Source organism: Mesocricetus auratus, unplaced genomic scaffold, assembly GCF_017639785.1.
Source record: "Mesocricetus auratus isolate SY011 unplaced genomic scaffold, BCM_Maur_2.0 contig_2935_pilon_subseq_33372:72301_obj, whole genome shotgun sequence".
Lineage (NCBI taxonomy): Eukaryota > Metazoa > Chordata > Mammalia > Rodentia > Cricetidae > Mesocricetus > Mesocricetus auratus.
This window is the reverse complement of record NW_024430522.1, coordinates 25550-35128: the sequence shown is the minus strand read 5'-3', so window position 1 is coordinate 35128 and position 9579 is coordinate 25550. Positions and strand designations below refer to the sequence as shown.

Sequence of the window (9579 nt, the reverse complement as noted above, 5' to 3'; positions counted from 1 at the left end):
ACTTTACTAAGAGAACATGCTACACAATTGTCACACACATGCAGCTGAGGTCCTAGGGATATAACATGCAGCTTCCCTGATTTTTGGTCCAGCATCCATAATCTCCAAAACCTAAAGTCAATTGTCTATATGTAATACCATCATGACTCCATGCCATATAGAATAACTTCTCCCATTTCTTTGAAAAAAAAGTCAGACCTCAGCACAATTCCTGTATATACATCAATGCATCTGCTTCTATCAGTTACTGGACAGTGTATCCCTGAACCACATTTGAAGGTATACTCTGAAACCAGCTACATTAAAAGATTACATGTTAGAAAAAGAATCTATCAACTGCCCTGCATCCTCAGGAAACCTATAACAATAAGAAATATCTCAAACAATCCTCCTGCATCAAACTTCTAAATTCAAGACAGGTGAATTGCCTGTGAAAGTTGTGGCACAGCTCTTAGATTAAAGAGCAGGTTCATGGCAGTGATTGGGTCTCATAGATCCATTAACGAAGATATTCTGATCTTTGTATTTCAGGTGGTTCAGAGCAGCATTGTTTTACATACAGGAGCCAAAGAGCTCTCAGAAATTATTGTGTACATATGAGTAATGCTCAGACATATCTTGCATCTCATAATGTAGCACACAGGATGTTGAGGGAGGAGAGATGCTCACAGTCCATCCCAGCCCAGGAAAAACAGTGAGTTCTTGCTAATATTAGTATCACAGGCTAACATCATCTCAGAAATTAAAACAAAATAAGGACAGAGATGTATATCTAAGAACACATTTTCTGTAGCTTGTCTCAGTGGTATCAGATGCTGATCAAAAATACAGATTATTCTTGGGTGAACATATTCCAATCCAAGTAAACAACAATCTCAAAACAGTGATTAGGTTTAGAATCATTTATTAAATGAGACTACATATATTATCCCCAAGATTTTGGTAAGAGAGGGGAGGATTTAGAGGGAAGAATTACATGTAATTATCATAGAGAAAGAAACTTCAGAGTGTTGGTATCTAGAGGCAAGGTCTGCTCTTTCTTTCATTTTGACACCTTATATCTGTTTCCTGATCAGGTAACTCCTTGAGCTCTCTCAAGAAAGGTTATCTCAAGATGCTCGGTTTAACACTGTCTGCACTTTCTTCGCAGTCCTGGAGTCAACTCGGTTCACAACAGAACATTCTATATTGAAGCTGATGTGACTCTACTCAACGCTATTTTCTGAGGAGGATGACAGCAGGAAGTACTTCTTATGGTAATGCAGTCAAAGATCTCAGGGTCCTCTAAATAAAACCAGTTCTGAGAAAAGACTTGGTGTTTTCAGGAATCTCAGTCATTGTAGCCAATCATTGATTCTTGTCCATTCATAAGCTTAAAGGTGTGTTGTGCCTGCCTGACTGTGTGCACTGTGAGACTGTTATGTATTTGATAGATCTTGGATAAGAAGAGACATCCGGAATGTGGCTTGGGAGACTGGGCTTCGATACAGGTTTCTTTGAACTCATGTTGGTCTACTGTTGAACATGACATCAGATTTACTAACAGCAGTCTGGGACTCCTGGACAGACCCCAACTCATGTATCACATTTCTCATACTGGGATTCAGGCAAGAGCTGATTCGACGTTTCTTTGGCTGACCCCGGCTGTCCTGACTGGTGAATTGGAGAAGTTCCTTTCCTGGAGCTTTTATTCTGACCACAGAATCCCAGTCACAGTTTGGTCTCACAAAGTGCACACAGGAAATTGAAGCTATACCAGGATGTTTCATAGTTGTCTGGACTTTAATGTTATGCACTAAAACAGGTGTCTTCTCATTAGGCTGAGGAGCACATTTGGGGAAAACAAACAAACTTTGGGATGTTACACCTGAGCCTGAGATGGAATTATTGCATTTCCTCAAATTGGAATCCAGAGTGTCTGAAAATCCCATATTATGTGCTTGCATTCATCAATAACTGGTCTGTTCTTGTCCTTTTTTGGAAAAAGATGAGGGAGTGGTTGTTCTTAATCAGGAGTCTTGATTATTGGTCGATCATTGGAGACAGGAACCCGATGTTCTTTTTTTCTTGGTCATGTAAGATATCGATGGCCTGGTAGGTTTCTGTGATTAAAATATTCTATGGTTACTTGCCTGCACCTTAAAGTTTCCATCCTAAGTGAAGAGCACTCTAATTACTATTATCTACATAGAAATTTTGGGATACACACTTTTTGGAAAGTTTGGACCATTGGGAAACCAAGAGTAGGATCAGGGGAGAGGAGTGTTGTGGACATATTTATATGGCACATATGGCATAAGGGAAAATGCAATAGCTGTATGCAAGACAGTTTCACAGCAAAGCCCAATGTTTTGCAGGGATACAGAACTAAAGATAAATAACAGGACTGGTTGAATATATTTTGGGGAACATTGAACAGGAAAACACATACATTAGGATTATTCCTAGCACAGCTACACAGACACCATACCAACAAGAGGAGATGGGACAAAGAAGTATAATCCATGGGGGGAAAGCAAAACGCGTTAAATGTCACAGATTGACTACAGTCTTTCCTGAATCACAGGATGTGCAACAAAAATATTTTGAACTGGGACTTGGAAACTAAGAGAATAAGAGAACATGTTGCTTTCTAACTTCCCAGGACCCATATAGGGTCTCATAACTGTCTGTAATTTCAGATTTTGAGATCTGATATAAGGTTCTGTCTTCCTAAGACACTATATAATAAGGGTACACCAGTCATACATACAGATAGGCAAAACGTTTATGCACAGTAAATAAATGATGCTAAAAACAAAAGCACAACTTGCACAACTTGATAAAAGAATGAGAATTTTTGCCTCAGAGATGTCACTCTGAGTCTTTTAATTAAATAGGGAATGTCAAGAAATTCTCTTGTTTAGATAGACCAAACTAATGAAGCACTTCCTCAGGTTTTGTTAAGTTTGGGGCACAGGCATGCTTTCATGCACAGACAGTCAGATTCTAAATAAACATGACAGATATGAGCTTAGTGTACTATCATTCACAATGAGGTGAAACACTTCACACATACAGAGAAATCTTCCATAACGTTTATTGGCATAGAATCAAAATAATAGTGCATATTGAAATAAAGATACTTAAAGACATATGAGTTGACAAAAGTCTGTGGTCTCAGAATATGCAACAGTGACAGTAGAGGCAGTAAAATTACAAACAATGGGAAGTTACATCTGTGACTCCATAAAATTAAAACATGGTAGGCATAACTTTATACACTTGTGATCCCAGTATGTGGGAATGCCAACTGAGGTAATCTGGTGAGGAAGGACAATCTCAGTTGAAGAGCATGATCAAGCTCAGCAGACAGAATTCCCTGTTCCCAAGAAGCAAAAGAGAAAGGTAAAGAATAGACAGGAAACAATGGGAAGTGGAGAAATGTAAGGTGGTATGAATGGTACCACAGGAATTTAGAGAAGAGATGGGGAAAGAATATGTGGAGGGCATAAGATGAAGAAAATAAATACAAGAATAAAGTTAGAGAGGTAAGTAAATTGCAGGAAATAAGAGGTTGAGAATTGAGAAAATGGAAAAAAATCCAGCAGAAAATGACAGAGAAGTGCAATAAGCATGCCTGCTCCCTCCTAAAATGCCAACACCAGGGATACATCTGAGCGGCAGAGATGGATGCCACCCAAGAGAAACACAGCAGTGAAACAAGGGAGACTCACCCTCAAAAAGAAACAAGTTTCTTCCTCGCTGCTCATTTTCTTCTTTGAGGAGCTTCTCGAAGATACCTTTGGCAGAGTTTTCGTTTGAAGCACTTCTTGCCTGCAGAACACATAGTATTAAATACTAAGATCAATCACTATCTCAAAGTTAATACCAGCCTTGTTGAGAGTGAGGAGTTATTGAAGCCAGAATGAAATTTACTTATATGACGGAGTACCATCTTTTTCTCAAGATGTGAAAACATCAACTTTCTACCCACTCAGTTATTGGATTTACACAGGGCTTATAGTAAATTCAAACAGCATGTACTATAATACAGAGAATCCTCTACAACACGAGATGCCTGATGAAGACCATGAATTTCTGATCCACATTTACCAATCTGCCCTTGGCTTGATTTACCAGTATCTACAACTTTGTTGACATGGGAGTCGTGCTGGAACCCGGCCTAGTCTACATATTATAATGCAAATGCCCCTGATTAAGACACAGGACACAACTGCATTCTTTCAATTGATGCTACTGGTCCTCTGTCTTTAGTGGGCAACATTCCCAGATCTATCCCTCTCTCCTCTTTGTGGATTTCCAACAATCAAGAGCAGAGGGCACTATTCTCTGTTGTAAATGGTGGGTGTTTTTTTGTGTGTCCTGAGATATCTGTTTACAATGAAAAAACATCATCTTCATATGTGCCATGCTCATGTGTAATTTTAGTTGTGTTCCATGCTCACATTTTTCTTTCTTTATCCTTGTCCTCAGTCATTTTAAATATTTCTGGAGACTGGTACTGCTTGACCTCCATTGGTTTCATCATCTCTTTCTGATTGTTAGAACCCAGAGGCTGTACAGGAAGGGCTTCATGCCAGTGTTTTAGGAGACACATCTTGCTCCTTGCTGTGTGTGCAAATGAGCAACATTTCTTGCTTTTTACCTGTGTTGACAGAAGAGTCCATATAGGGTTAGATACAATGTGACATAATTATCAATTCCTACAAAATCTTTCAGTGTTATTCAAAATTTCTTGTAGGATACAGCCTCAAATTGTACTCCCTTATCTGCCAAGTATGACAGGAATTCTGCACTCATTCACAGGGCACATTGCTTACAGTATTGCACATGTAAATAAATGTGATTATAAATAATTACTGTGGCTAGCATAGTGTGCCTCCCAACATTGAAAATAGCACTCAGAAATATCCAGGGAGAGGAACATGTGTTTAAATAAAACTTTGTCCACTCAGGTAGATTCAGGTCAACCAGTGAAAGCTGGAGACATGGGGCCTAAATGCCAAAATTAAAATGAAGGTTGGTGATACAGTTCAAGTGTAGAGCAATTGGATAAAATTCTCCAATCTATGAAAAGGCAATTGGTAGTGAGCATTACAAGAATACATCAGTAAATTCTGGGTTTTGCTTAAGCAAAACACTCATGCTTAGAATGCATGAGGCACTAAGTTCCTAGCTCATTCAGCATTGAGTGCATAGGTAAATATATGCCATTCAAAACGCGCAGACGGTAATCTGGGCAAATATCAGGCTACTCATGATATTGAGCATGTACAAGGGAGCATATCAGATGCTCTCATTGGACAATAAGTTGAGAGAAGAGGACTGCCCAGATTACATAGCTTCTATTAGAGAAAGTAAGTTATAGACACACAGCAAAATGCTTAAATACACTTTCTAAAGTATACATAGTACAAACGTTTCCCAACATTCCAGATGCACTTACCGTTGTTTCTTTCTCCTCTTCGGGCTTAGTCCTTTTTCTCACTGCTCCAAAGCAGTTTATCTTCTGAATCTTTTCTCCAGTGGGTCTTTCAGAAGGAGTTTCTATGCAATGCCTTGTCATCACCTTTGTAACATGTGGCTTCTTGTCAAAATCTTTCAGTGATTGATTATTGTTCTTCCTAGTTATGGGATAAGGAAAGAGAAGTCACATGGATATGTGTTTGGTCTATAATTTAGGATGCAGAATTTAGAGTGATTTCCTAACTAGTGTCAAACACACCATACTTTGGAACACTCAGACCTGATATCCCTGTTCCCAGAATCTCACATTTAGCCTACTGTGAATCTACTGAGAAAATACCATCTGACTTAATAGGAGTGAAATTGTTGTGTATGTGTGCATACACTACAGTTTGTAATGATTTTTCCCCTGATTTTCCTCCCAGTTTTGTTTCTTACACAAAATTGCTTGCTTCCTACTATTTTTAATTTGTTTTTTCTTTACTTTTAAGATTATATTTTCTAACGTAGATTTAAGCTTGCCGACTCCTAACATGAGTCTGAACCATGTTTTTGCCTGATGTCTACAGAGGTCAGATGACTGTGTTCAGTACCCTGGGGGAGGAAGTAGAAATGCTGTTTGTGTGCAGTAAAGAGAAAGTGGACACTCTTCAAAAGTAGTCACTGCTTTCAGCCATTTTACCTTCTCTCTAAACCCTGTTCTTTTTTTAAGTTACATTTGATTAGTGTCAACTGGGCTGTAATGTTGGTTGTAGATATGAATTACCAAAATCTATTTCTTTCTCAATTATAAATACTCTCAATAGAGGCATACACCACCATACCAGCATCTAAGTAGCTGTTGATCAGACTATTTCTCAAACAAATAAACAGTCAAGCAAATTTATTTTTTTCGGCATAATTGCTGATAATAATTTTCTGTTTACTTTTACACCCATAAGCCCCATCTATGCATTGTGAGTCTCAGTTGGGTTACTTGTAAATACAGTTAAGCTTCACAATCAGAAACACATAAACAGCCAGGCTGTGATGGCACATGCCTTTAATCCCAGCACTTGGGAGGCAGAGGCAGGTGGATATCTGTGAGTTTAAGACAAAGCCCGGTCTACCTAACGAGGTCCAGGATAGTCTAAAAAATTACAGCAAAGCCCTGCCTCGAAAAACCGAAAAAAAGAAAAGAAACACATAACCATATACTTATCTTCACGTAGATTATTACACCAACACTTGCCTGGACAACCAAGCTGAGGATGAATATGTAAGCTAAAATACTGTGCAATTTATACCAAACAGTTAACAAATAGATCCAGAAGGACATATGCCAGATGACACAGACCTGTAATCTCAAATATTAGGAATCTTATGACAATGTGATTTCAAGTTCCAAGGCTTACTCAGTGATAGAGTTCTATTTACCAAAATGTATGTCTCAAATAATTAAAAAACAATTTTGTCTGGTGAGAGTATGTAGCTAAGATTGACATAATTCCTGATTAAAAAACAGTAGTTTCATCTGCACTTTATGAAAACAAGATCACTCATCAATGAAAAGCCTTTATTCATGCAAAGATAAAATAGTGGTACTCAACTACATGCCATAGGCAGCTGTTTTCCCGAGGTCCCTCCCAACTTAAGTGACTTCCTACCTCTTTTCTTGGTCTTCATTATTTTGTGGAATCCGGTCTCGTTGGGACACTGCAGGTTGATTGTTTTTCTTCGAAATGCAACGGGCTGTGGGGTCTTCCCCTGGCAGCAGTGGGAATCGAATCAAAGCCTCCACAGAGGCAACAACTTCCCATTTCTCTGTCATCAAATCGATCTGAGGAAAAGAAAGAGAAAATTATTTGGTGTTTCATGGTGGGAAGAAGTCTTTCCTGGAGAATATAAACAGTTTTCTAGTTACTTCTATCTTTTAGGTTCAAAAGTCTGAAATCATTCCCACTAGATTAGACTGCAAATTAGCAAGTACTTTTCAAATAATGAGAGTTTAAAAGGTGAGTTTGGAGTTAGTAGAAATGTTCCCTTGGGGAAATGACCACTGTTGCAGTTACTGTGCCTGCCTTATTTCCTGAAAATACATTTGTATACACTTAGGACATGGGTTATGTTGCTGTTTAAAGGAAACTGAAAATCGTACTCTACCTCACTCCATGTAACCTCTTTTAACCAACCTTGCCCATACTTACATCTCTTTGTGGGATCCCACACAGTTTTAAGAATTCCTTGCCCTCTTCCATTGAAAGTTTGTTTGGATCCATTTTTGTTGGGCCCTTCCAGAGACTCAGTTTCCCTGTAGTGTTAGAAAACAAATCACATTATTTTAACACAAAATATCCAGGAAATATGGGACACCATGAAAAGACCAAACCTAAGAATAATAGGTATAGAAGAAGGAGAAGAAATCGAGCTCAAAGGGGCAGAAGGCATATTCAACAAAATCATAGAAGAAAACTTTCCCAACCTTAAGAAAGACATGCCAATGAAGGTACAAGAAGCCTACAGAACACCAAATAGAGTGGACCACAAAAAAAAATCCCCTCGCCACATAATAATCAAGACCCCAAACATACAGAATAAAGAAAGAATATTAAGAGCAGCTAAGGAAAAAGGTCAAGTAACATATAAAGGCAGACCTATCAGAATTACACCTGATTTCTCCATGGAAACGCTGAAAGCCAGAAGGTCCTGGATAGATATTCTACCTACACTAAGAGACCACGGATGCCAGCCCAGACTACTCTACCCGGCAAAGCTCTCAATCACTATAGACGGAGAAAACAAGATATTCCCTGACAAAACTAGATTCAAGCAATATGTGTCCACTAACCCAGCCCTACAGAAAATTTTGGAAGGAAAACTCCAACCCAAGGAAGCTAACTACAACCAGAAAAACATAAGCATTAGAGATTCTCTTTCTACCAACAGCCAAAAGAACAAAGGGGTGAAATTCCACACATAATTCCACCAACAACAACCATCGCAAATCGAAGAAGGATGAGCAATCAATGGTCATTAATATCCCTCAATATTAATGGCCTTAACTCACCCATAAAAAGACACAGACTAGCAGATTGGATTCGAAGACAGAACCCTTCCTTCTGCTGCATACAGGAAACACACCTCACCCTTAAAGACAGACATTACCTGAGAATTAAAGGTTGGGAAAAATTTTTCAATCGAATGGACCCAAGAAACAAGCCGGGGTAGCAATCCTAATATCTAACAAACTAGACTTTAAAATAAAATCAATCAAAAGAGATGAAGGAGGTCATTACATACTCATCACAGGTGAAACCCACCAAGAGGAAGTGTCTATTCTGAACATCTATGCCCCAAATTCAAAGGCATCCACATTCGTTAAAAAAACATTATTAGAACTTAAATCTCATCTAAAGCCCCACACAGTTATAGTGGGAGATTTCAACACACCACTCTCACCACTAGACAGGAATACCAGACAGAAACTCAACAAAGAAGCAAAGGGTCTAATAGAAGTAATGACCCAACTGGGATTAACAGATATCTATAGAAAATTTCATCCACATAAAAAAGAATATACCTTCTTCTCACCACCACATGGAACCTTCTCAAAAATCGACCACATACTTGGCAACATATCAAACCTCAGCAGCTACAAAAAAATTGGAAAAACTCCATGCATCTTATCAGACCACCATGCTTTAAAATTAGAATTCAACAACAACACAAATTGCAGAAAACCTACAAACTCATGGAAATTGAATAATGCTCAACTGCACCATCCCTGGGTCAAAGAGGAAATAAAAAAAGAAATTAAAGACTTCCTCGAATTCAATGAGAATGAAAACACAACATACCCAAACCTATGGGACACTTTGAAAGCAGTGCTACGGGGAAGTTCATAGCGCTAAATGCTCACATGAAGAAACAGGAGAACAGTTATACCAGAGAATTAACATCACAGCTGAAAGCTCTAGAACACAAAGAAGCAAACTCCCCCAGGAGGAGTAGACGCCAGGAAATAATCAAATTGAGGGCTGAAATCAATAAAGTAGAAACCAGGAAAACAATACAAAGAATCAACGCAACGAAGAGTTGGTTCTTTGAGAAAATCAACAAGATAGACAAACC

At 38.6% G+C, this 9579-nt stretch overlaps 1 protein-coding gene across 1 annotated transcript; it reads right to left on the bottom strand.

Moving 5' to 3' along the window:
- Positions 1-921: 921 nt before the first annotated feature.
- On the bottom strand, positions 922-7765 carry LOC121138069 (protein FAM90A27P-like). Its single transcript, XM_040740885.1, has 6 exons — positions 7656-7765; positions 7116-7288; positions 5450-5627; positions 4449-4648; positions 3717-3816; positions 922-2102 (listed from the first exon to the last, which is right to left on the bottom strand). The coding sequence occupies exons 1-6, from the start codon at positions 7725-7727 to the stop codon at positions 2034-2036; spliced, it is 792 nt and encodes a 263-aa protein (XP_040596819.1). The 5' UTR covers positions 7728-7765; the 3' UTR covers positions 922-2033.
- Positions 7766-9579: the final 1814 nt, after the last annotated feature.

What these genes read in the sequence shown, in the direction of transcription:
- LOC121138069 (XM_040740885.1), bottom strand. Translation starts at nt 7,727, where the DNA reads ATGGATCCAAACAAACTTTCAATGGAAGAGGGCAAGGAATTCTTAAAA. An exon ending in AATGAAGACCAAGAAAAGAG is followed by an intron (nt 5,628 to 7,115) that starts GTAGGAAGTCAC and finishes TCCCATAACTAG; the next exon opens with GAAGAACAATAATCAATCAC. An exon ending in AAGAGGAGAAAGAAACAACG is followed by an intron (nt 4,649 to 5,449) that starts GTAAGTGCATCT and finishes CTGTCAACACAG; the next exon opens with GTAAAAAGCAAGAAATGTTG.